This window comes from Dermacentor albipictus, chromosome 4 (genome assembly GCF_038994185.2).
Source record: "Dermacentor albipictus isolate Rhodes 1998 colony chromosome 4, USDA_Dalb.pri_finalv2, whole genome shotgun sequence".
NCBI classification, from domain to species: Eukaryota; Metazoa; Arthropoda; class Arachnida; order Ixodida; family Ixodidae; genus Dermacentor; species Dermacentor albipictus.
In genome coordinates, this window is record NC_091824.1 from 74,014,604 (window position 1) to 74,041,456 (window position 26,853).

The 26,853-nt window shown below is 47.2% G+C and overlaps 1 protein-coding gene across 2 annotated transcripts in view; it reads left to right on the plus strand.

Moving 5' to 3' along the window:
• The first annotated feature begins 452 nt into the window (after positions 1-452).
• LOC139059140 (uncharacterized) overlaps positions 453-26,853 on the plus strand; it is a 293,594-nt gene continuing 267,193 nt past the window's right edge. The window contains exon 1 of one of the 2 annotated variants that reach the window (XM_070537113.1): positions 453-479. In XM_070537113.1, coding sequence (XP_070393214.1) covers positions 468-479 — 12 coding nt within the window. In that variant the 5' untranslated portion in view covers positions 453-467. Of the gene's footprint in view, positions 480-7,292; positions 7,570-26,853 lie in introns of those variants that run through there. The other variant, XM_070537116.1, reaches the window with a different exon arrangement.

The window sequence follows — 26,853 nt, forward strand, 5'->3', positions numbered from 1 at the left end:
AATAAATAGCATGAATTTTGAACGCAGTACTATCAACGCTTCTACACGGTGAATCCAGAGAAAGAATGAGAACGAATGTGTGGCAGTAAACCAGTGCATTCGCACTATAGCCCGCCCAGCTATGAACTCTGTAGGCGGCGTGCGCGGAAGTTTTTCGCACTTGACAGCAGCGCCGCAACACACAGCACCGCGAGCGGAGGGAGTAAAATTGCAGCCACGTGATTCAGATTTGGGATTATTCTTTCGATCGCTTATCGCTAGGCAAAAGTTCCGGAGATCGATGAATGTTAAACTTCGCTCGCTGTGCGGCCATGATGAGGCATGGCTCCGCTTCAACGCGGCAGAACGAACAATCCCAAGCTTGACATTCAAGCTCGGCAAAGCTGGCTGTGCCGCACTGCGACGAGCATAAAATTTTCTGCACGAATCACTAAAGTGAAGTCTGGTGTGGTGATCGTTCAGCCACCATGGGAATGACGGTGAGTAAATGGATTTGTCTGATCTTCCTGCTTGTGGATTTAGATGTTCTTGTGGATTGCTTTATTACGCTTGACCTGCCTTCATTGCCCTCAATTTCAGGGCGATCTATTCTAAATGCAGAAGGCAGTACGACTCGGCAAACACGCATAGTCGCTTCGAAATGCAGCGATTTTTGCTTGTCCAGGCGGCCATATTTAGACGCCTCAAGCATCTCCACGCACTCGCTCGCCCGCGAAAATCTTATAAAGGCTTTCTATGCCACTTGTCGATGCACGCACCCGTGGCATCATTCTGCTTTCAGTCACCGACGCCTGCGGAAGCAGAGTGGTTGGCTTCGAGCGACCTGTACGTGTGGTCGTCGACGGTCGTGGTAGCCTGTCGTTTTCCGTGGCCAAGGAGTACGAAATTATTAAATGCGAAGCATTTCCTGGCAAACATTTGCCACGTTGACAGCATCTATCTAGCCGCCTACGTCTTGCTGCTCTCTTGGTCGTTTAGTTAACCTGATATGTACCAGGAGTCGCACAGTATGAAAAGAGTGTATGATAAACATAAATGATTGGTCATGACATGAATATCATGACATGTGTGCCATGTAGGTCATGAAGCAACCACCCACGTGCTAATGCTCTTATAGCTGTTTCGTTAACTCGGTAGGTACCAAAATTGGCATAGTATGTCAAAAGTGTGTGACACATATAAAACATACGTCACGACATGAATGTCATGGCATGCGTGTCATGTAGGTCATGAAACAGCCGCCTATGTATTGGTCAGTTCCAAAATTTTCATGATATGACACGAGTGTATGACCAACATAAACGACAGCTCATGGCATGAATGTCATGGTATGCATGTCATGTAGGTAATGAAAGAGCCGCCTACGTCTTGGCTTGTACCGAAACTCCCATAGTGTGACAGGAGAGTAAGACGAGCATAAATGATGGGTCATGACCTGTATTTCATGAGATGCGTGTCATACAGGTCATTACACGAATGTCAACTGAAGTTAGAGAATATCACGCAAGTATGCGAAAACTGGTCTGGCCAACGACCCCACAGAAGTGCTGTGATTGTGCGTCGTACTTAGCTTCACGACTACAGACACTTACTTGCCTGTGGTTGTGACATCTCTGTTCACAGACGTATGTCGTGTTTTCTTTCCTTTTTATTCATTTATTTATCTTTTCCATAATTGTTACGTAATTCTTACGCAGCACATATCCGCCTTCGGGTACGGTGGCAGTCTCAGCATAGTCTGAACCCCACTGGGGTCAGGTATTTATTCTATATGTGGCTTTCCCTCCAAGTGGGCGTGGTCGCCTTTTGTGTATTCCCTTGAGCACGTCGCGAAACGCCTCTTGGCGCCATGTAATGAGATTCCGTTTCTGACTGCCAAAGTGGGCCGGCCGAGCGTGATAGACGAGCGTGGCAGGCAACGAGGGAACTCGTACACAGTTCCACCTGGTACACAGCTGCGAGACATGTCCGCGCTTTCTGCTCTCCGCGTACGCGTGTTCACCTCGCTTCGTTGCATGCCGCTGGCGAAACGCGGCGTTGTGTGTTGCCGCGGAGCGGAAATGGTGGGCCCTATGGCAATAAGTCAAGCAGCTACACTACGCAACTCCTCTGAAGCGTTTTTTCTGCTTCACGGAGTCTGCTTTTGGCTGTGCTGAGAGCGTAATCTCATTCTGGCTGGAACGTCTCTCATGTGTTTGCGCGTAAGAGAACGTGTGTACTGCATGCAACTATGCGCACATGAGGCGCTTCGCCTTCTGGCCATGTTCATAGGTTGATCGCGATTGGCTGTGAATGTTCACAAACATATACAATGGCCGATCTATATGAGCTGCGATCATCAAAGCCTTACTTATGACCAAGCTTGTTTCTTGGTCTCACATTACTAGGAGTTAGGGGGGCCAGGCGGGGGCCACAGAAGGGTATTGTAGGGGAAGTAGACGTCGAAGAGAAAGGAGATGGTGAGCTCAGGATTGTCATCAGAACTATAGAGCAAAGATCTCGTGAGGTATACACTGTGCTCACTTCATTTTTTTTTGTTTTTTGTGTCAAAATACATAAATTTAAGAAAACAAATTATGGTAACCTCACGCTCTTCATTCGAGCGTCAGAAAGGGAAGTCTGTAGATAAAGATAAACATCCTCACTTAAAACCCGAGCTGTCGCGTAGGAATGAGAGTGGGAAGATTCAGCTATGTTAATGCTTATCACGTGTGCGTCGTTGAGGGTTTCGCAATAGGGCTTAATCGTCGGGTAGTTATTGCGTATCTATTATGCCATAGAACGAAGATTATGTGTCTTTAGACCGTAATTTATTTTGCACAATTGTTCGAGAGGAAATTCAGCATTTTGAGGCCCTCTTTTGTTTGCGAAACCAGTGAGTGTTTCACTCGTTTCAAGGCGCGAGCTACTACGAATGAACATGAGCGCGAAGTCATACCAGTTCATGTCAGGGACACGGTGAGCCGCCTGCTGTGTTACCGCAAGCTAAGCCTTCGTGCCCGATATCGACAACCAAGGTCACTAAGACCGCCGAGATAACGCTCGAGCTTTTCTGGCGACATGAGAGAAAGGGTGGCGAAAGTCTACAGCACCATTCGATTCCCGTGAAGGGGGCAGGTGGCTCAAGAATGCCTATCCGCTCGGCCTTAGGCGGGCAGGTTAGGCGCCGCCATGTAAGGCGACGACGTAGTTTTCGCACTACGGAAGTTCGCGAGCGACCTATCGAAAAAGCGCAATTGTGGTTAAAACAAATTTTTATTGAAAGGGCGTTTGAGAAGATAAGGAAAAGAATGGAAGAAGAGAGGACAAATGGTGACGCCACCTTGAAGATTCCCCGGCAGCTTGCCATGATGCTACGAATTTTGACGGCATGTGTTCAGGTATGATTATTTCTTATTGGCAAATAAGTCCTTTCTGTACTGTAATCAAAAGCAACCAAACACTGAGCTCGGCAATTTCATGAACATTTACGGTGTAGCAGTCCTAACGAGGACAGAGACAGTGTGGGAGGAGAGAAAAAGAAATGCAGGCAGTTTACCGAAGTTGATTCTGGTTTGCTATACCTATATACGCTGGGAGAATGAGGCCGAAATGCACGAGCATGGAGAAATGGGTATCATTTAACTGTATGGCTGCAGCTCTGGCGTACGGCACCGGGTTCCTGAATTTGGTGGTATGTAACAAAGGCCATATGTGAAAAATTAATTCAACAAATGCCCCCCAAACGTCGAGCACGCATACTTTTTATCATCCTATAGCGAGACGGGCATCTTAATCGACGAGTAGTGCGGGTGAGGGAACCATAAACACCTTGCACAAAATCCTGCGCTCACAGACAGACTAACAATCAGTACAATGATGAGTGAACACAAATAAACGTATGCACATCGCGCAATGTACTGAAACAGCTTTGGTGAGAATAAATGTAAAGCAGCGCAGAGATGTAGAGTTGTGTGAATATAAAATTTGCGGCTCGGTTCTGGCAATGCAAAATGAGGAAAATACAAAGATGAATAAATGCAATAAACTGAGTACTGTTGTGGTGTATTCGTGTCGAGCGGATTCGAAATGCGCTCCCCAAAAAAAGTTGGTTAGAAACTACAGGAGGATGATACCCAATATTATCGCGAGGCAGCTCAGTCAGCTTATCCAGTGGAGGAGGACTAGTTCGCAAGTGTCCATCTCGTGGAGTGAACAGCCGCTCATTGGCTGGAGCTGTACGGGCGAGAAAGGGGCAGAATGGGGTCGTCTGCCTCGTTTTCGCTCATACCCCAGCCCAGCCAATCAGCCCTTCTTCAGCAGTAGCCGAACTGGACAAAATGCACTCCCCTCTCCCCCAATCTTCTGGTCTTCTTCGTCGTGTCAATATGATTCGATAGACTCCCGGTAGACCTGCTGAAGTATACCGCTGGGGAGACTTATTGGTCAGATCTAGTGAATATTTCTGTGAGAAGTGAGTGCTGGGACATTGCGGTACCTCCATGGTCAGATAGCTTTACAAACTACGCTAAAGCAGCTGGCAAGATATATATGCAGTCAGGATGGGCCTACTGTTGATTACACTATACCCTGGATCTGCAAATTTTCATTGGGGCGGACAGTTGTGCACGCAAAGTAGGGGAAAGCCCCCCCAAAAAGGTCCCTTTAAAATTATCTTATAGCAGCCTCAGCCCGTGGTCTTAACTTCTTTCTTCCTGTGGTCGTGCTGTCTGCCGCACAGATAACCGTCAATAGCTAATAATCTAAGAAGCCAGATCATTTGTTATAGCGAACATAATTTTAGTCAAAACACCATTGGGAGTGGGCTATATGCCGTACGAGATGATGCAAGTCACGCCTTAGTTTTGAGCCTTCAATGAAAAACTGATTGGTGAACAAGTGGCTTCGAAGAAATTATTTTAGCGAGCCTGAAAATGTCGGGGCATGAATAACAAGAACACTACTGTCTCTATAGACTCAGTGTCAACGAGGGTGACGTCGTTTACTCAACCTCTTCCCCACAACGACACAAAAATGAAGGCAAACTAGTAAGCGCCAGAGACGCCTTCTCTAAAGGAACGTTCGGCGATGAAAAGAACCATCATGCGAGAAAGATTAATTATCCAGAGGAAACCGCGCCCCTGTCAATGATTAATGGCTGCTGCGACTAAATAGCTGTGTGGTCAACAACACTCGCACCTATGACAAAGAAGTTCTGGCGCGCAGGGGACACGTGTCAATTCGCTCGGTTATATACTTCAGGCCACCATTTTCTTTTTTTCTGGACACCAACGCGCTTATTTCTTTGCAATATAATGCTTCTAGAAGCACACTGCGCCTTACTCTGACTCCAACACGTTTACTCGTAGCATCAATAATCTTTCTGTTACAATGATCCTTTTTGCACGACGGTACCTGCTGCAACATATATTTTTTTATGCAGTATATATATTCGTGTCGTGTTCCTCTGACCCTGCTATGCATCTCGGCCTTCATACATCACTTGCGATAAGTAAGGTGCGCAAGGATTTTTTCCAGCCAGGTGATTCTTTGGCGGCGTGCAGTGATCCCTTTATGTGGTCCTGCCAAGAGAAAAAAGAAATTATGGCAGAACCCATCTCACAATTATTGTCAGTGGTAATGCGACTACCATTCAAGGATTATACCGACAGTAGTTATTGAAGTCACGTATACTCAAAATATGTCATGGCAATTCAAAGACTTTCATTGTTTCGGCTTTGTGCGATATACACTGTGTCTAGCGCCGGCCCACTTTTCTATTTTGCTATGCCACGAGCTTGCGAAGCTCGCCTGTGAGCATGACTGCTTCACGACAACGGAGTGATGACGATGGGGTGAAGGCGATATAGCGACGACGATGAAATAACAAAGTAGCAACGTGCTGAGTAATAATGCGCCAAGTAGTGGTCCGGCTGCAGAGCTTGGGCTTCAGTCAAGGTCTCTTCTCAAGGCGCTGCTCTTCTCGATACACCCTGAAAGAGATGGCCACTCGTGACGTTGATTTGGCAAGCAACCTATTCGTGCATCTGCCACTGCACTTTATATTCGCCTACAATGAACGAGAAGGGTGATGTCGATACATCTTCACCACCACTATTCATTTCACCGCATCCCTCCATCACTGCCGATTTTTACATGCGGTGCGGGCGGTTTCGTGATCTTATCACGCTGGGCTGAACGCCGCAGCAGCGGCTCCAAGCACTCGTCTTTCGCCTTCCCAGATAGAAACAGCGCTTAGGAACAGCATCGTATCACAATGGTAGCCGTTGGGTTCTCAAAACGACGCGCACTTCCAGTCGAGCCATGCAGCCTGTCGCTGTCGGTAAGGGTGAACAGTGCGCATGTGCCATAACAAAGCGCCATCAATAAACAGGTACCCACCATGGTTGCTTAGCAGCCATGGTGGGTGGTGGTGTTGGGTTGCTAAGCACGAGGTCACGGAATCGAATCCCCATCCCGGCCACCGCATGTCCATGTGAGCAAAGTGCAAAATCACCCGTGTACTTAAATTTAGGTGCATGGTGAAGAACACCAGTTGGCCCAAATTTCCAGAGACCCCCGCTACGGCGTGCCTCACAATCGGATCGTGGTTATCTCACCCAGTGCTGCCAGGGCGAAAAGATTAATTTACTTGTGCAACAGTTCAAAACTTAAACAAGATGCATATGACCTGCAATATAACGACACCGTCTCGCCCAGAACAGTTTACTTGAGTGCTTCGGCAATTTATGAAGATCCCTGCCGTGCGAACATTCATTTCCCTTATGACTCCAATTTCGAAACACCTTTTCCGTGAAAAAAAAGCTTATTTGTAGAGGGCATCGCCGCATTAGAAGGAACACTTATCGCCGTAAAATAACACTCAGGTATTTGCCTCACCCTTTCTAGCAGACCGCGTTTACCCTTTCGAAGCACTGTTTTCGCTGAAACTTCCTAGCGGGCTATAAGTGTGTGTCTCAAGAGTAGTTCGTGAAAGACTGTGGCGTAAGATATTGAATCGTGGAATAACATAGAATGCCGGCTATAGCATTGTCTGGGAATTCTTTGAAATGAGTGGGCCATCACGTCGCGACATGTCGCCATGGCTGAAAAGCCTCCCGGCATCAACATGGCGTACCATCGAGCACTCAGACGCTTCGCTCCTGCATGAACGGCGCGCATTCCTAGGTGAATTGACCTTGCGCATTCCATATACCGCAGCAACCAGCGATAACGCTGATCTCGGCCATTGGGCCGCGCCGGATCTTGGCACTGAGCCCACTGAGCGCTACTTTTTCGGCAGCACTTCTCCATCAACGAAATCGGGCTTCATACCTAGAGTGACACCGCTACCTGCCAATGGCACCACTTGAGCGCGCTCCGGATAATCACGTGATGCTGCCTGTTCCTTTTGTGGGCGAGACATTTTGCCCGTCACTCCGGTAGCGATGGGTGCTGTCGCTACGCTGCTTTTCTACTTGGAGCGTTCTTACTTTTGTGTACTTGAATGATACCAGTCGTCTGCCTTCGGGATTGTACCGTTGCAAGCGAACGCCATCGATACCAGCGGATAACCCCGAAAGTTAGCAGGTGAGTTAGTGTCGTTTCTATATGCTATATAAGAGTTCGTATGCGACAAGTACTGGTTTTATGCAATGTGCCACAAACGGTAATGTTTGTGTGCTTGTGTGAGTCTCAAACCTTAGTTTGTCTTTCAATCGAACACATATTACAATAGAATAGAAACATTCTATCCCAGAGCATGTTATAGGTATAGAGCGTATACTGCAGCTAAGTCCGCAGTACCAGGTCGGCTGTGAGTCCACGGGGATGATGGTACGGGATCACGTTTTGTACATGGATGCATCGGAGTATATATGAAACTCGGGAATATTGATGCGCCTACTTAAAATGAGTTAAACATTTTAGGGAACGGGTTTCTTTCAGCAAATTCTTTCAGTAAATTGTATGAGAATGCTGTTAGCCACGTCGCGCACGTCCTATTCGATTCTTTTTGCCAGTCTGTAGTTTCACGCTTACCGTTTTACAGTTTACGTGTGCGTACTTAATTGTATCGTAAACTGAAAGAGTTGTATTGCGCAGTGTGCCTATATTTGAACTTTCTTGTTCAAATGATTCGCAAGAACAATAATTTTAACTATTTTTCACTAATTTCTTTTTTTTTTCTTGAATTTCTAGAGCGGGCCTCTGTTGGCGACGTATAGCTAAAGCAAACAGGAGTAGCCACAATCCCTGACGATGATAACGTCTTCCGCGGCAACATTTACACCCTAAAAAAAAATTCCCGCTCTTAGGGGCCTATATGGTTCGACAATAATAATCATACTCAGTCTTGCATGCGTTTCCTTCCTTGAAAACTTTGCGGCGCTCGGTACTTTCCTGCCAAGAAGGCTATGTCACGCTGATAACGCGCATGCCGTTCGTGAACTGGAAATAACGTGCGCGCAGCGTTCACGAAATTAAATGCGTGTGCGATGGATGAAGATTATTGTTAATCGACAAATATACGCCCCAAAGACTGCAAACCTTATTTAGTGAGTGAAAAAGAACAAATGCCCTTACAACAATAACAATGATACGCTCCCCAAGTCCACCGCTGTGCGTCTAGCTCTCCGGACCAAAAAGGTGACAGGCAAATGCGTCAGCCGCTCTTATCTCGCGACGCCATTAGCTGGCTCGCCCTATATTCCGCAGCTAAACAGTGTAGGCCCGCTGTCCGGGCTCCTCCTATTGTCCTGTCCGTGCGAGGGTCATGTGAGCGCGAGTCAGCGTCAGCGAGTGAAGCCTAAATCAGTGCGTAAACCGCGTGGCCAAGACACGGGATCAAAGCGTCGACAGGCGCACAAGCCGCATGCCGGGTCGAGGAAAGGCGTTTATCGAAACCCGCGCCGGCAACACGATACACGGTTGCAAACGCCGTTGTGCTTCGGCTGCTCGCCCCGGTCCTGAACCTAGCGTACACACACAAAAATCCAATTTTGACGGGGTCTTGCCTTTACGAAATGCGAGCGCAAATGTTTGGTCGCTTACATCACTCTTTCTTCCTTTGTGCTTCGCACCGCGACCTACGGTCCCAGGTTGGGAAACGAATAAGACTGGCTGATCGAGGCAACGTGGTCCAGACGACGTATCTGGGTGCAGGCGAAAAAGATTACGACAGATAGAAGGAAATCGATACCATGCGGAGGGCAGCCGCCGATCTTAACGCTTGCGAGAGTTCCCACGGACAAGAAGACAGAAAGTCGAACGCCGAATGCAGCAGAAAAAGAAAGAACAGTGCAGAGGCGTGCAGGGAAAACCGAGAACGTCTGTTACTGCAGCTGCCGGCTCCTTATTATGTTACCATTCTCGACACTCGCGCGGTATAGCTCGCTGTAGCGACGCCGTGGAGCACAGCTTTGATATTGGTACAAGGGTGCGCGCGTGTTTGGCGCGGCCATGACTGATTTATTAAATGAAAGAAATTGAATTGTATGACATAGAACGGGTCTAGGACAGCGACATCTCGAGTTCACCTTCACTGAACTTTTGGATCTGCATTTTGGCGATCGGAAAATGTCCGGTACGATAAAGTTGTATGTGGTGCTGTTCCATTGGTTTATTCTTTATCTTCCCTCAATTCTGAGCGTTACATCGAGCCAGACTTCCAATCTAAACGAGATTCTCGCAGAAATATTAAGGATGATATGCACTCCCCGTAAGCGGCGTTTCAGATGATTCCGGTGGCCCTGTGCAAGAAAAACGTTCACATTTAGCTTTTTCTTTTTTTCGGGGAGGGGGGGGAATTGTTGCGTGCTCTGCACTAAAGGCTGTTAACAGATAGTTCGGATCACGTCATCATGGCCGCCATCTTCTGTTTATAGCTCGTCGGGATGCTATGTGAACAAAAAAAAAAGGCAGAGACACTTCCGACTGCTTATGGTGTGGGAATGCGAACGCATTATAGTAGCTCTGGTGAAATGTCTTCTTTTTGTGCGTGTGCCTTGTCCGCCCAAGCTCTCGCCAGCCTTTTAACTATGCCTCGGTAAGGCCAAATTAAAGCGCGCCAAGCATCTTAACGTGCTCGCTTGCCCGCGAGGAGTTCATACTCGAGGGAGGAAGCATTCAGTGGCATTCAGTTGGACATTAATTTTATTCACAAATGACGTAGCGCGCCATTGACTGCGCCGTCACGTGCCCAAAGACGCACGCTCTAGGCCACACGTTCAGTGAGCCATATGGCGGCGACGTGAAGTGCACAATGACGCACGCGTAGGCACAGATTTAGTCAACCAGAACCGGGGAGTCCCTGAAGGCCGAACCACACGATGGACCAAATTGCTCTTTTGGACCGCGGTCCGCGCATCACGTGATAGGACGTCACCAGTTCGTGCGTACCACCGTTGGCCCGCGCAAGACCGCGGCCCTCGCGGTCCAACAAATTGCCGAGGCTTCTCCCGCTTCCGTTTTGGCGGCGGACCGCATGCAAACCGCAGCGATTTTGGCTCAGCGAACGAATGTTGTCCGGCAACAGTGTCTTCAGCTAAATCCAATCTAGTTTTCGGCTCAGCAAAAGCCAGTCAAGCCAGTCGTTTCATGTCCGCCGTTCCGCCTACACGTGCGTGCAGCAGATATATTTTTTAAACACCGTGTTCTCTTGGAGTGACGAGGAAATTTTTTCATTTTGTACACCTCGTTGAGCAGTTCCCGGCTTTGTGGGACTCGAGCCGGAATGATAACAATGATAACACTCTGGCCGAGAGTGTAGCTGTTTGGTCTGCTCTGCCGTCTGCTATGGCGGTCCGCCGTGTGGATGTGCTCTGCGCCGGACCGGACCACGGCTGGATGTGACGTCGCATCACATGACCGAGCGGCCCGCGGACTTGGTCCATCGTGTGGATCGGCCTTGAGGTGTCGGAGAAGCGCATGCGCGTCTGGCACCCAGAAAAAATTTATCTAATATTCTCTTCAGAGCGGGGAATTAGGTTACTTTGTTTACAGGAACTTCACTGAGAAATTTCCCCCACTCCCAGTGTAGGGTAGGAAACCGGATGCTGTTCTGGTTGACCTCCCTGCCTTCCCTACCCTTGCTTTCTCTCTCTCTCTCACTGAGAAATTTGCCGTCGGCCATTTTTGGTGGCATCATTCCTTCATGGTAGCCAACTACAACGCCGGATTTTCGCGTAATAAGGCTTATAATGGTTTCGCATTAAAACGCGACAGCACGACAAGCACGTCTTGGACCGAGCGACGTCTCAACAACAGCGATAATACGGCGGAAAACGGTCACCATCGAAGAGCAAAACTGCGTGCGTACTATTATGGTACAGTGAACACATAGTGCCCACGAAGTATACAAGGCTGTGCACATGAAGTGACGTGAAGACTACGTACTGCTGACAAAAGGACGCCAATTGTAGGCACTTGAGACGCCCGAGCTTTATCGTATCCGCTAGTGTGCTTGGCACGTCCGAACGGTTTGGTACTGAAGGCCACAAATCGCTTATATTCTTCTTTACGACTTGGAAACGTTGCTGACGCACTTATGTCTGAACAAGCAAAGTGATTAGCGCTATTGCCTCGGGACAAAGATCTAACGGGTGGACAGTAATCATCCTGTTCTTTTATTTGAGATGTAGTAGCGAATATAGGAGGAAACCACCGCAAGCGCACGCACACGCACACACGCCCACACACACACACACGCACACACGCCCACGCACACGCACACGCACACACAGACACAGAAAGAAAGCGCTGCCCGCATCTTCTTCTTTTTTTTAAGCTTCTGTCTTGCTTGCAGTAGTTGCACGCAGAGGGTTAATAGCGTTCGTAGAGAGAAGTCTCGTATGGTGATGCGGAAAATATCGAACGTTTAAAACTCGTGCTCCGGCAATTTCTTCCTGCGACTGCAGAGGCGTACGTGGGGAGGCCATCCCTGTCGAATGATGCGGGCTGATTTTTCATCCCGCTCATTAGCGTGCGACGTCCCAGACGAATATTTCGCGGCAAAACAAGAAACGGACACTCCACATGCTCATTAGGGCAGTGCGCACGGCGGCATAGACGGCGACGTCAGTGATGCTCGCTGCGACGCGGTGCCAGAGAGAACAGTCGCGACGGGCCGTCGTCGAAGGCAGCGAGTTGCCTACGCGCGACAGACCTGCATAAAGCCGATTTTCCGCCAGCACGCCTAATGAGGAAGCCGTGGAATAAATGAGCTCGCTCACGCAAATTTTCATTTTTCTGGATTAACCGACGAAGCCACGTGGAATAAATCTGATGGACTAGACACGGGATGCATGGTGGAAGCAAGAAAATGTAAGAAAAGCTCTCCAGAATGGTGCACAGCTACTCCGAGCTGCTGTATGCTCGAAGAAGTACTAATGTAAGAAGCCACCTTGGCAGTCTCCCAGAGCTAATGTCGACAGGTAGGCAGCGAGCCAAGATGGCCGGTATCTCGCGCGTCTTGCTGCAACCCTGTGTTAATTGCTAATTTATCCCATGCAGGGAACGCATTTCCTGGGAATTAGATTTAGCAAATTGACTTCTGAATTATTTATGGCGGTGCTCTGTTTCATCTCATTTTTGAGAACCTTAGTAACCGTAGTGCTGCATTCAAATGGTAGAAGTGACTAGATTTTGCTTGTTCATTTCTACTATATGCCCGCTCCTGGCATGCTAAACTGACTAATATGTGCTATAGTTCTCTGCTGCCGCAACTATTGAAGCTGTGTATTCTACTGCGACGGCAGTAAGCATCTCGAAATTAGATATGCGTGGTTCGACCGTCCATTTCATTCTGCTACGCGGTGGCATACGCAGTTGTGTTGTGACCCATGCATCCTTGCACCAATGCACTGGATGTTATACATAGCAACATGTCAGAACAACAAGGAAGCTGTTCCCATTCCTAGATGCGAAATGCGTAGCAGATACACTAGGCCTAGATTATAAAGTCACGAAAATGGCAAGCGGCGATCCGCTTATTGTGGTCCAAGATACCATCCAGTATGCAAAACTATCCAGCCTAAAAACTTTTGCAGAGGTCCCCATCACTGTGACTACCCGCCGCTCAATGAGCACTCTTAGAGGATGGTATCACTTGCTTGGGTTGAGCTTGCTTGAGCAGACTTGCTTCAGTCGATCGATGCCGAACCGCTCGAGGGCTGGAAAGAACAGAATGCCCTCAACGCTAAGAGAATGAATATTAAACGAGACAAATAGGAAACACCGTCTTAACCCATAGTATTACCTTTCCGATCCAGCTTTCCCTCGGAAATGCTCGTAACAGGCTTCACTAAGATCCGAGTATGCCCATCTATTCTCAACCACCGACGATGTTTCAACTGCCAGAAATATGATCATGGTTCACAAACGTGCCGAGGCCAGCTCACCTTTCCAACGTGCGGATTGAATGACACTTTTATGAGAACTGAGAAAATTCCCTCCTTTCCTTTGTGTGAACTGTGATGGTGGGCATGCCGCATGCTCGCACTCGTGCGCGTCTTAGAAAACAGGGAAAGACATGAATGCACTGAAAGTTAAAGAAAACATTTCATTCTTGAAGCATGGAAGCGCATGTAATTCCTGAAAGGTACGCTGATGCGGCGCGTAAAGGGGCCGCACCGCAGCAGCGTCAGGCACCTCTTCAGCACACGCACAGTGAGATCTCGGTTGTGCCACGTGTCCTCTTGTGCCTCTTCCGAGGCAATGGATCCTACACAGTGTTCCTAGACATCGTCAGCGTCGAAGCAGCAACGCGGCTCAGTTGAACCCTCAAAATATTGAAAAAGTGGCTCGAGTAAGTGCTCCTGGGAAAGACCCATAAACCTATAATTTCCTTGTACGCAGATAACTTTCTTTATTTCTTACGAAAAGGAACACCCAAATAATCCAGTGGAATATCAGAGGGCTTATGCAAAATTTAGATGACATTGAAGATCTGCTATACGAGTTTCAACCAAGTTTGTTCTGCGTACAGGAAAAACATCTAAAATCCTACCAAATAAATTTTCTGAAACAATATTCCATTTCAAAAATAACTGCGTGGAGGGCCTCGCCGCATCTGGTGGCATGGGAATCATAGCACAGAAGTTTCTTGCTTCCCAACACCTTCTCTTGCGAACAAATTTAGAGGCCGTAGCCATCATCAAAGCTACGCTGTTTGCCGGACTCGTGACTGTCTGCTCTCTCTATGTCCCACCTGACTTTCGTTTGGCGCTCAGAGAGATTGAGGAACTAATAGATCATCTCCCCCAGCCATGCATATTGACAGGATACCTACATGCCCTTAGCACTATCTGGGGCGATCGGCGCTGCGACGTGAGAGGGCGTATAATTGTACATTTTGTGTTGTATTCTGGTGCGGTTCTCTTGAATAAGGAGGGTCGCACGTCCTATAGTACCTCGCATAACTCAGATTCTACTATAGACTTCACCACAGCCTCCACCGCTATGACGCCGTATTTAGATTGGAGGGTATCAAACATGCGTACAGAAGTGATCCCTTTCCAATAGTCCTGAACCTCACAAAACAGGTAGAATATATTCCGCATGCACCTAGAAGGAAACTGGACACAGCCGACTGGGAAAGTTTTCGAGAATGTACGCGTTTGAGGCGAGATCACGTCGCAGCCTTCAGCACTGGTGATGAAGTGGCGCACTTCATAGTTTTCCTTATTGATGCTGCTTCAAAGCCAACCCCGCACCAAATAGATATTCTAATAAGCATTGCGTCACGTAGCGGAATGAAGAATGGGGGAAGGAGCGAAAAATTAGAGCTTGGGGACTTTTACGAGTGCCTACTACTGTAAAGAATTTTGATTATTTCAAGGTTAACGCAAACAGTCGCAATGAAGGTGAACATGCTGAGAGGGGAAAAGAGCGAGCTAGGAGGAGCACCTAATACGAATTAACTCATATGCATATGCACATGACAAAAAAAAGCATGGTACAGGGTGAAAAAGATAAAAGAAAAGCAGACACGCTCGATGCCATTAGTAAATAACCAAGGAAATAGCATAGAAGATCAAGTGAATTCCCTTGGGGCCCACTTTGAACTTGTATCTAGTTCTGCATACTACTCACAAATGTTCTTAAAACATGAAAAGCGAGTAGAAAGAAAGTCACTCGAATGCAAATGCAGGGCCACTGAGGGGTACAAGAGCTTTTTCAGTACAGCTCAACTACGCGCTCCACAGATCTACTGTTATCAGTCTGCTACAGGACCTGATTGCATCTCATGAAATGGCCAGACACATACAATCCGAAACTCTATTCACGCTCCTCCCATTATTTAATGCAATATGGGAAGCACGGCACGTTTCGCCTTCGCCGAGGGAAGCCACTATAATTCGCATACTTAAGGAGGAAAAATAACGATCCTTGGCCAGCAGCTACAGAGCTACAGCACTAACTTGTTGTCTGAGCAAGCTTTTCGAAAATATGATAAACCAATGCCTAATTCACCGTTTAGAAGCCCCAAATTAGTAGATCCGTACAAGTGCGGTTTCAGGGAAGATATGTCAACGATAGATCACCTTGTCTACATAGAGTCAGATATAACACATGCGTTTATACACAAACAACTCTTGTTGTTAGTATATTTAGACTTCCAAAAATCCTGCGAGACTACTTGGCGATATAGAATTTTAAAACATCTCTCTTCTGTGAATATCCGTGGAAACATCTTAAACATAAGCTAGAGCTACCTGTCTAAACGCACATTCCGGGTGATCGTCGACACTGCTCTTTCTAGACTGTTCTTCTAGGAGACCGGCGTTACTCAAGGTGGGGTGCTTAGCTGCACGCTATTTATTGCGAACGCGAATTCTTTGCGCTCAGCATTACCGCACACAATTTGTTGACTCAGTTTATGTAGACGACATCCCGATCAGTTTTAAGTCTTGTAAACTTTCCCTCGGCGAACACCAAGTACAGATCGGTCTACGCAAGCTTTCTAAACGGGCGGACGAAAATGTATTTAGAATCAATTCTACAAAGAGCACATGCATTCTCTTCTCGAAAAAGAAGGGCTTGGTTCTACAGATGAACACAGAGCACAATAAAGAACGTGTACTGTGGAAGAGCGAGGAAAAATAGGCTGTAATACCAGACTCGAGGCTAACGTTTACCTTTTTATAACATACATAAAAAGAAAATGCCTAAAACCGACCAGCCTACAAAAAGTTCTGTCACACAACCTTGGGCAGAGGTGGGAAGTTCTTGATTCCTTTGTACAACAGCCCCGGATGTGGACGTTCAGAATATGGCTTCCCAGTTTATCAATATGCTACACCAAGTACCTTGGAAATGCAGGACCCTGTTCATTATTTATGCATTCGCATCGCGACCGCTGCCTACAGGACAAGTCCGATACCAAGCCTCTACGTGGAGTCTAATCAATGGTATCTGCATCTGCAAAGATCCCTCTGCAATTTTACACATTTTCTAAATGTAGATTCAAACTGAGCACATCCTTCATATTCCGCGATAAATGATGTATCATGTGCAATACTTCTTCAAAGCAGACCTGCCATGGCCAGACACAACCCTTTTTGCTGCGTGTAACAGAGCTCAGCAAAGAAATGGCTGTCGAACTCCTCGATTATCATTTAAATGCTCCAGCGAAGCTTTTGCTGCCATGGCACTGGCAGGTCATAGAATGTGACGCATTATTTGTAGGCGTTAATAAGCACTCTGCATAAGCAGATATGCCAATGCATTCCTTGGAACTTAAGTCAAAATATTCGTTCCACGAATTTTACACTGACGCATCTAAGTCTGACACTAGCGTGTCTTATGTAGTCGTTGGTACATCGTTGTCGGAGTCGAACATCGTGCAACCAGAAACGAGTATTTCAGTGCAGAGGCCTACGCAGTAATGTCTGCTGTCCAGTATATTAACAAAGCGAAGCTACAAAAAGCCGTTATATTTGCAGACTCTTCAAGTGTCGAGAAAATAGACGAATTGCGGATCAAGCTACAGAACAGATATTCGGATTTAAATCAGGAAGAGGACTTTGGTGTTGAAACAATGAACGACAATCTTATGGGCATGATTAAGGAGTGTGCAGTAGAAGTCGGTGGTAAATTCGTTAGACAGGATACCATTAAGCTATCGCAGCAGACGAAAGATCTGAGTAAGAAACGCCAATGTAGGAAAGCCTCTAGCCCTACAGGCAAAATAGAACTGGCAGAACATTTCAAGTTGATCAACAAACGTAAGAAAGCAGACATAAGGAAGTATAATATGGACAGAATTGAACACGCTCTCAGCAACGGAGAAATCCTAAAAGCAGTAAAGAAGAAACTAGGAATAGCTAAGAAGCTGATGTATGAGTTAAGAGAGAAAGCTGGCAATAACATTACTATTATGGATGAGATAGTTCAAGTGGCTGAGGAGTTCTATGGAGATTTATACAGCATCAGTGGCATCCATGATGATAATGGAAGAGGGAATGGTCTAGAGGAATTTAACATCCTACAAGTAACGCCGGAAGAAGTAAAGAAAACCTTGGGAGCTATGCAAATGGGGAAGGCGGCTGGGGAGGATCAGGTAACAGCAGATTTGTGGAAGGATGGTCGGACGATTGTTCTAGAAAAACTGGCCACCCTGTATACGCGATGCCTCATGACATCGAGCGTACTGGAATCTTGGAAGAACGCCAACGAAATCTTAATCCATAAGAAAGGGGGTGCCAAAGACTTGAAAAATTATAGGCCAATCAACTTACTGTCTCTTGTCTACGAAGTACTTACGAAGGCAATCGCAAATAGAATCAGGAAAACCTTGGACTTCTGTCAACTGAAGGACCAGGCAGGGTTCCGTAAGGGCTACTCAACAGTAGACCATATTCACACTATCAATCAGGTGATAGAGAAATGTGCGGAATATAACCAATCCTTACATATAGCTTTCATTGATTACGTGAAGGCGTTTGCTTCAGTCGGAACCTCAGCATTACGGAATCAGGGTGTAGACGAGCCATATGTAAAAATACTGAAAGATATCTATAGCGGCTCCACAGCCATGGTAGTCCTCCATAAAAAAAGCAACAAAATCCCAATAAAGAAAGGCGTCAGGTCGGGAAGTACGATCTCTCCAAAGCTATTCACAACGTGTTTACAGGAGGTATTAGAGACCTGAAGGGCAAGAATTGGGGATAAGGGTTAATGGAGAATGCATTAGTAACTTGCGATTCGCTGATAATATAGCCTTCCTTATTAACTCAGGGGGCCATTTTCAATGCATGCTCACTGACCTGGAGAAACAAATTACAAGGGTGGCTATGAAAATTAATCTGCAGAAAACTAAAGTAATGCTTAAGAGTCTCAGAAGAGAACAGGAGTTTACGATAGGTAGCGAGGCAGTGAAGTGGTAAGGGAATACATCCACTTAGGGCAGGTAGTGACCGCGGATCCGGATCATGAGACGGAAATATTGAGACGGAAGAATAAGAATGGGCTGTGTGCGTTTGGCAGGCATTCTCAGATCATGAACAACAGGTTGCAATTATACCTCAAGAGTAAAGTGTATAACAGCTGTGTCTTACCAGTATTCACGTACGGAGCAGAAACCTGGAGGCTTACGAAAAGGGTTCTACTTAAATTGAGGACGACGCAACGAGCTGTGGAAAGAAGAATGATGGGTGTAACGTTAAGGGATGAGAAAAGAGTAGATTAAAGGAGGGAACAAACGCTAGTTATTGACATCTTAGTTGAAATCAAGAAAAAGAAAAGGGCATGGGCAGGACATGTAATGAGTAGGGAAGGTAACCGATGGTCATTAAGGGTTACGGACTGCATTCCAAGGGTAGGGAAGCGTAGCAGGGGGCGGCAGAAAGTTATATGGGCGGATGAGATTAGGAAGTTTGCAGGGACAACACGGTCACGATTCGTACGTGACCGGGGTAGTTAGAGAAGCATGGGAGAGGCATTTGCCCTGCAGTGGGCGTAACTAGGATGATGATGATGATGATGATGACGAAGTGTTGTAAGATTCCTAATGACCTTCCATAAACAGGAGAATCCTATAATCAATTAGCTTTACTCAATACTGTACACAACATATCTCTTGACAGTACGTCATGCGAGGTGCCTCGACACAGAAACATCCAGGGTAATATGCTTGAATTAGGAAGGAACAGCGCGAATTAAGACAATCACGAGCGGGAGAACAACACGGGACAAGCGCCACAGGACTGGCGCTTGTCCTGTGTCTTTCTCCCTCTCATGATCGTCTTAGTTGGTGCTGTTCCTACCTAGTTCAAGTATGCACCATTTAGCCCAAGTGAATATTGTAATATGCTTGCCGAGCATCTTGCTACATCCATAAAAACAGAACAGAGTAATTGTACCGTAGCGCTTCCTGCAATAGGCTTGATACCTTTCTTAGCGAAAAAACTTGGGAGCTATTGACAACACACCTAGGCACTGAAACAAATAATAAACTACAGGTTATGAAACCAAACTTAGGAAAGTTGCTTCTTTAATGAAAATAAGACGAATTGAGGTTGTTTTCTACCGTCTTAGCATAGGGCACACATATGACACTCATTCCTAGTTGTTGACCAGTGATGCATCTCGTGTCTCTGATAGATGTGGCGAGACGCTGACGGTCCTTCATATCTTTTACAGCGAAGCTGTATATGGCTAGGGTTCCGTGCATTTTTGTTCTCCAGGAACAAAAACAATCGTCATCAATGGCTCATACCGCCATGACCATTCATGCTACCCTAAGCAAGCAAAAAATGCAATGGCTCATAGCGCCGTAAGGCAGAAACTACAAGCACTCATCAAAGTGCAGCGAACAGTGGCTAAATTATTCTTAATTATGCATACAACACACAGAACAGTACGTAGATCAGTATCACCGGCTCATACCCCTGTGAGCAATGGCTCATACCCCCGGAAGCAAGCAAGAAATGCAATGATTCATAGTCGCGCAATGTTCATGGCTTCTCACTTTGCTTGAATTTGCTGCGATGACACTACCCCTGCTGTCGTTTTCGCTGATTTCAGTGTGGATGTCAGTACCAAAAAGGGAGTGGTTTACGCGTTCCGTGTTGCAGACATATCCCTTGCGATGCCACAGCGATCCGACCCAACCGACCAACCAGCGACGTACGTGGATCGATTTGATCTTATGAGACAATGTGATTGTAGTTGCGAGTTAAATAATGACCATTGATCAAGACAATGACTGTGCGTACCTTTCGTCACGATGATTACCAATCAAGACAATCATTGAGTTCGTGGCTTTGTTCAAAATTATGTCAACTCCGTGTCATTTGCTAAACAGCTTCGCTGGTCAACCATGTTCCCAGAGTGGAATGGCTTATGATTTCTTTTGGTGTGCCAGGAATTAGGTCAAAGGAAAAAGTACATTGCCTCAACATATACAACAGATTCCCCTTGACCCTGCAATGTTTCTTGGAATATAACCATTTGTTGACAGTAAGGTAGCTTTGACATTTTTACATGACGTTGCTAAATTGCTAATTATCAGACAAAAACAATCTTAGCATAACCCTCTTGCTAGAGCCTGCTTCTGCGGCAGCACTTTTGAAGAGTACTTGCCTCCCAGCCTTTGGGAACAATTGGCCTTGTTTATGCACTAGTGCTAATGTCATCGATGCATTTTGCAACATTCCTTTAACGAAACTTTTATATTCATAGCACACATCTGCAGCCATTGTCATTATTTTAATACTCACTTAATTTACGCAAGGTGCAGTGACTGATTTTAGGCCCCTTTACAGCCATGCTACATCCACCGTTCGCAGTTAATTTTGGCCTTTTATAAGCAACTCATTAAAAACTCATCACCACGCGCTTGGCGCTCTTTGGCCATATTTAACCCTTGCGCTAAAAAATCCTATACGTCATCATCTTCATCCAGTTTTACCTCAACGATGGTTCCCATTCTTGCTGTAGTGTCCTCAGCGTCACTAACTGACGTACGAACATAGCACTTGCAAATGCTGCCTGGCGTCTATGATCCGCACAATGACAAGACCGCAATTAGGCGGCAGACCGTGCTAACGATGGTGAGTACGAAAACTGGAGCGAGCTCTGCGAGCAAGCAGGGAAAAGGCGTCGTGAGAGATCACTGGCACAGTGCCTCCATTTGTTCTGTACACGTCTGCTCTTGACATGTCGCTGATTGAACTCATCACCAATCGTGGTGTTTGTGAGTTACGCTGGCACTAGGCCTCATAATACAGAAAACGTCAGGGGGCATATATATTGAGCTTAATCAAAACATGGAGATATTTGCCTTAATGTTATTGTATTAAATATATTTACTACACGGGTGCGTTAAATACGAGCTTCTCACGCTGTCTCCTTAACGAACAAGGTCAGGCGTGTCTAAACCAAATTCGAATAAATGTCGCAAATGCTAAAAGCTTCCCGCTTAAAGAATAAAGTGATGGCATGCCCAGGGGTATGTTATTTCTTTTTTATCATACTCATCTGGGGGGCACCCACATGCGCGGCGCCATGCAAGCTTCCTCAGGCTTGAATAAAGATGCACATCCTGTAGCTAAACAACGACAGGGACTGCACCCGGACGCTTGACTCGTTCGTTGTCCGGCAGTAAGTGAACGAGCAGCACCCGTGACCGCGGCGCGTGCTCGGCCCATTTCATTCTTTATTCGCAACACACTCCCGGCGCGACAGAAATGCAATGGCCAGTTTCGATCAAGTACACTATTGCATGGTGGCAGTGCATAGATCGGACGCTAACCAACAATCGCTAAGCTAGCACATTGAGCAGTGCTTCAACTGATGACAAGAGCAGCAGTTCTAGCGACTACCTTAATAGCCATACAAATGGCAAGCTGTTGATTGATCCAGGTGATGACCTGAGCAGCAGTGTCTGTGCTGGCTCAGAATAGCAATGATTGACGACAGGTCCTGACGTTGCTTGTGATAGGCATTGCTACTTGAGCCGCAAATACCAGCCCTTCCGGCTCTATTGCATATGGTGGGTACCATTATATATCTGATGCTTGCTTGTGGTCACTCGCATTTGAACTTGTTGCATCGACGGTGGCCATGCTTTGCAAGCGCCCTTGTGGCTCGACGTAGCATTTATGCAACACGTTTCTCCGCTTGTGTTGAGCTTTGCAGGACCGTCGTGCAACAGCGCTCATTCTGAAATATCCACGCTTGTACATTCGTCATTCAATTACTGTTGGGAGCATCGGAAACCATAATTGGCAATGGACTTCGGTGTCTGTTACGCTTGGACAGCTTTGTAGGAATTGCACATTTCTTGCATTTAAGGAGTTTCGCGACGCTGCTATTGGACTGGGGTTACTTAGGTGTTTCTGTGGCGACTGCTTTAGGTGACGTTCCATTGCCGGCAACCTTGCCACTCTCGTGCCTCTCGAAGCCTCCTTTGTTCATTGTCTTGCCCTTGTTTCTGTTGTCCTTGCGGCCTCTGTTGCCATGTTTCTTGCCGTCCCCCTGAGGCATGGTGGCGGCATGTTCTTTGAACAGGAGTACTCTTGTATGAAAGCTTGGCGCTGCTGCGGGCCCTTCCATGACAAGGGAGCTTTTGTACTTGTACTAGTTACCTGTCTCAGTAACGTCTCGTATGCCAACTGTATTGAGGTACAACATCAAAGAAATGTCTACACCAAATGGTGCATCGTCTCCGGGAGGCTCTCCAGTACCAACGACTAGAGACGTGCTTTGTACAGTTGAACCTTGGGAGACGTCATGGATGGTTCTGTAGACCGTCCAGTCAAAAACGTATTTGCGCTGCAGCAATTTGAGTGGACAATCGAAGTATCGGGCCTATTACAGCGTCCCAGCAGACATCGGAGCCAATGAGAACGCTTATCCCATTTTCTCGGAAAGTAGCTGCTTCTGGGCTTGGACCAGCGTCAAAATAAACCAAGGATTGTCATTGTTGAGAGGATCTCTTCACCCGCTGGTGGACTGGTCGCCGCAAATATTTCCGGCACTTCGAGAGCATCCATAGTGGGCTCCTGATACTGTGCTGACTTCGGCGTGTAACAGACACTCAGTTACAAGTGAGGATCACAGGCCAATACGTTCTCCGGTAGACGAATAGGTTGAGACGCTCAATGTATTTACCAGCACAATTAAGTGCCCGAGCAACGTCCTGTCGAACGAAAGCTCTAACTTTCCGTGTCTAGAAGAAACCGAAACGTAATTGACATCACTGGTGCGATAGCCTAAGTTCTGCCCATCTCTGGAAATACAGGTATGTGACCTGTACTACTCGTAGACGTGGATGTCGTTTGAAGTGGTGTGTTGATCGACTCCGTCCCACGCGCGCCTTGCACGGAAGGCGCAGACTCGTTTCCCAGCCGCTTTGATTGGTTTCGACTTGGAATACAGACGTTGCACAGTGAGGTCAAGTGTTGTCCATCACATTGGGCGCATTGGAAATTTCTGGCGCTTCGGCACTGACGACACGGCTGCGCCTGGCGCAGCGGAAGCAATACCTGCGCATCTGAAGCCTCCTGCTTTTTTCTTCTGAAGTAAGCGACGAGGATCATTCATGAACTGTATAGTTCGACGCATTGCACAGGAGGCAGGTACCCGTGTACGGCGATCTTATTTCAGTTGATAGAGCCGTTGCATAGAGCGGGTTTAGCTCCGGAGGTCCCGATTTATGTTGGGGATGCCACTGCCTTGCAGATGAACTGGCTTTGTCGAAACCGGCTTCCTCCCTCGCCTCGACTTAATTCGTAGGAAGGTCAGGAGATGAATAAAGGCGAAAGTCAGACATCCACCCGTTCGTAGCCACGAACGGGTGGATGTCTGACTTTCCCTTTATTCATTACTTCTCTCCACCTTGCGGGTTTCCGCAGAACTACTACGTCAAACTCTTGCCTTTGCTTCGTGTTGTCGACTAATTCGACTTCGCCCTGCCATCTGCTAGCCGCCTAGTTAGCTCAGATGGTAGAGCAGCTGCCCCGGAAAGGCGGTGGTCCCGGGTTCGAGTCCCGGACCAGGACGAATTTTTCTTCAACTATGAGGCTTTTCTTTCGAGGAACCCGTATGGGTTTCCTTTGTAGCAATAGCTACGAACGGGTGGATGTCTGACTTTCCCTTTATTCATTACTTCTCTCCACCTTGCGGGTTTCCGCAGAACTACTACGTCAAGGTCAGGAGATGTTTCAATTGCTGCACCTTATCTCCTGTAATCGCTGCCGTGTCAGCATAGTTTGATGAAGAAACTTCCTTCAGCCACTGATGGTACAGATACCAAGGTCAAGTGGTAAGGCCTTCATGATGACGCGTCGCGGAACAGTGGAATACTCACTGCTTGAACGTCAATACCCTCCATTGCGCTTGTGCGGAAATTGATCCCATCATAGACATCGTGAAGCTTGTGAAGAATGGTGTAATTACGAGCGGGTGCCATTGCGAGTAGGTGGTCCCGATAGTCATCGACCAGAATGTCGCGATGGCCAAACCGATCAGAACATCTTAATGGCGGCATTGTAGTTTGCCTCGGCAAGGTGAAAACCATGAATTGTCATCTTAGCGTACCCGGTTATATACATAAGCAGATGTTTCAGTTTGTCTATCTTGGATAGCGAGTAATTGCCGGGAACGCTTGCTTTGTACAGGTCCCAAAAGCATTGCCAATCGTGCTGCTCCCCCGAAAAGCTCGGGATGTGCAGCTCTGGCACGGCAACGCGCGAGAACGAGATCGTGAGAGTCACTTCAAACAATGCGAAAGAGGCAGCTGGGCACGGTGGCGAGACAAGTTGTGCAGTAGGGCTAGCGGCGGAGTCGACGAAGACAGGAAGGATTGGTTGACGCGGCTGGGTGGCGAGGCACATGCTTGTTAAGCTGACCCATTGTTCGTACTCGAAAGCTGTGGTCAGGTCTGCTTGGAAGTCTACATCCGTGAGCGTCTCTTGCAATGCGTTGGCGAACTCAATGGGCTCCGCCTGCTTCACTTAGAGGAGCTCTAGGTGATGATGCAGCACCCGAACAGGGGTTGTCTCGTTTTTGAGCAGGTCGTCGATCGTAAAAATGGCCACGGTGATGGCCCCCTGTACGAAGCTGCGCTTGGTGTAGAGTTGCTTCATTGCTGAAACTCGTGTGCCAGACGACAGATTGGGTTTCGGTCGCACTTGAAATGTAGCAAAACAATGACGAGGATTATAACCTGGCCCGCACGTGTGACTCGTTAGTCGTTTGGCAGCAACTGAGCGAAAAGCGTCCGTTGCCGGTGCTCGGGCTCGATACTCAGGCCCAGTGCTCCTTCTTCTTTATTTGCAACGCCCTCTTCTTTGTCTTCCCGTGTAGCGCAGGTTAGTAGCACGCAAAAATAGAGGCACGCCTATACACATCACCGCAATATACAGCGTCTTATTAAATGTAGCAACTTTAGAGGGCTATTGGGGGATTCATGGTGCCAGTTCACAGCGCGGAAACGAACAAAAAGAACGAGTATTCGAACGAGGATGGCACTTGTCATCGTTCACATTCGTTCCGTCCCCATTCTTGTTTGCGCTCTGTAAATTGACGCCACGCTCTCATTAGAGGACTTCGTCCTGCAGATTTCAAAAAGGCGCCACTTGTAAGCGCCAATCGCAAGAGCAGTGCTTCTTCGTGTTGCTTCTTGTGACGCCATAGTGCAGTCGCAGAGCTGTTATACCTGGTCACCTATTTTAGCCTCGTTCGAGTGGACTTGGCATTCACCGAAGACTCTAAACGTTCCACATGGGCATAGCCGAAGCCTGTGACCATCGCAGTCCGCAGGAAACAACGCATAATTTTCCACGCCAGTAGCCGCGGAACTGTGAGCAGAGATACTCAGTCTTCGCTGCGCTCAGGCGGTTTAGACGAGTGGCGTCTGCACAAGCAGAAATATCTGCAACTTCGACGTGACCCAAATTCAGATAAGGACGCCGTGCGAGCGCTGCTGTCCGTTCAGCGATTCACCGACCTGGGCAACCATCTGCAACACTTTCTGATTTCACTGACTTATTGGTTGTTCTGTTGCCTTCTTTGCCGTTTTCCTCCCGTCGTTCCAAGCCCCTTTTTTTCCAGGCCCCTGAGAATTGGAGGAAACAGGAAACGCGAATTTGGTTAAACTCGCTGCTTTTCCCATTTCTCTCCCTAACCGCGCAGCGCGGGAAGGCGCCGATGACAAATGCAAAGGAGAGCGGCGTGAGCGCCGCATCATTGTCCCCGTCACACTCGTCCGTTTCCTGTGGCTCGTTTACTCTCGCAAAGGAAGCCAGTGAAACATTATAGAATTCTAGCGTAGTAGAAACGTACCATGCATATACGTGTACAGGAAGAGCTCATGATTTTCCGGACGCAGCTGCGTCCGGGTGAAACATTTCTCTGACGCTGTGATTCACCATAGACGCCAGAAGCGTGTTTGCGTTGCAGGAAGCACATCTCGGAAAACAGAAATGACAGAAAAACTTTCTCGCCTTGTCTACGTGCACGAAAGCAGATAAGTCACTTGTCCTGCTTGTGTGCAGCTTGAAAACCGTCACTTAACGTCGTCTTTGGAGCTGTTCTTTCCATCTGTGTCTTCCTGCTTTCCAGGAAACATCTGCACTGGTTAGTTTTTTTTTTATGCAGATGTCCCGCAAAGGTAACAACTGTGAACTATTAGAGGCAAAATTGACATTCCGCTTTGCTTAATGGCACTGCCTAGGCACTTGACGGCTGCCATTTCTCTGCTTCCAAGAAACCTCAGCGTTGTCGATTATATGTATATTTCACAATGCTGAAGCGTGTTTCAGGCCGAAAGATGCGTGGCGCCTACAGAGAGGAAGCATAGAATAAACTAAACAATATAAAGCAACACATTTAGACAATGCATAAGGATGGATAGGTGAGCTAGTTGAT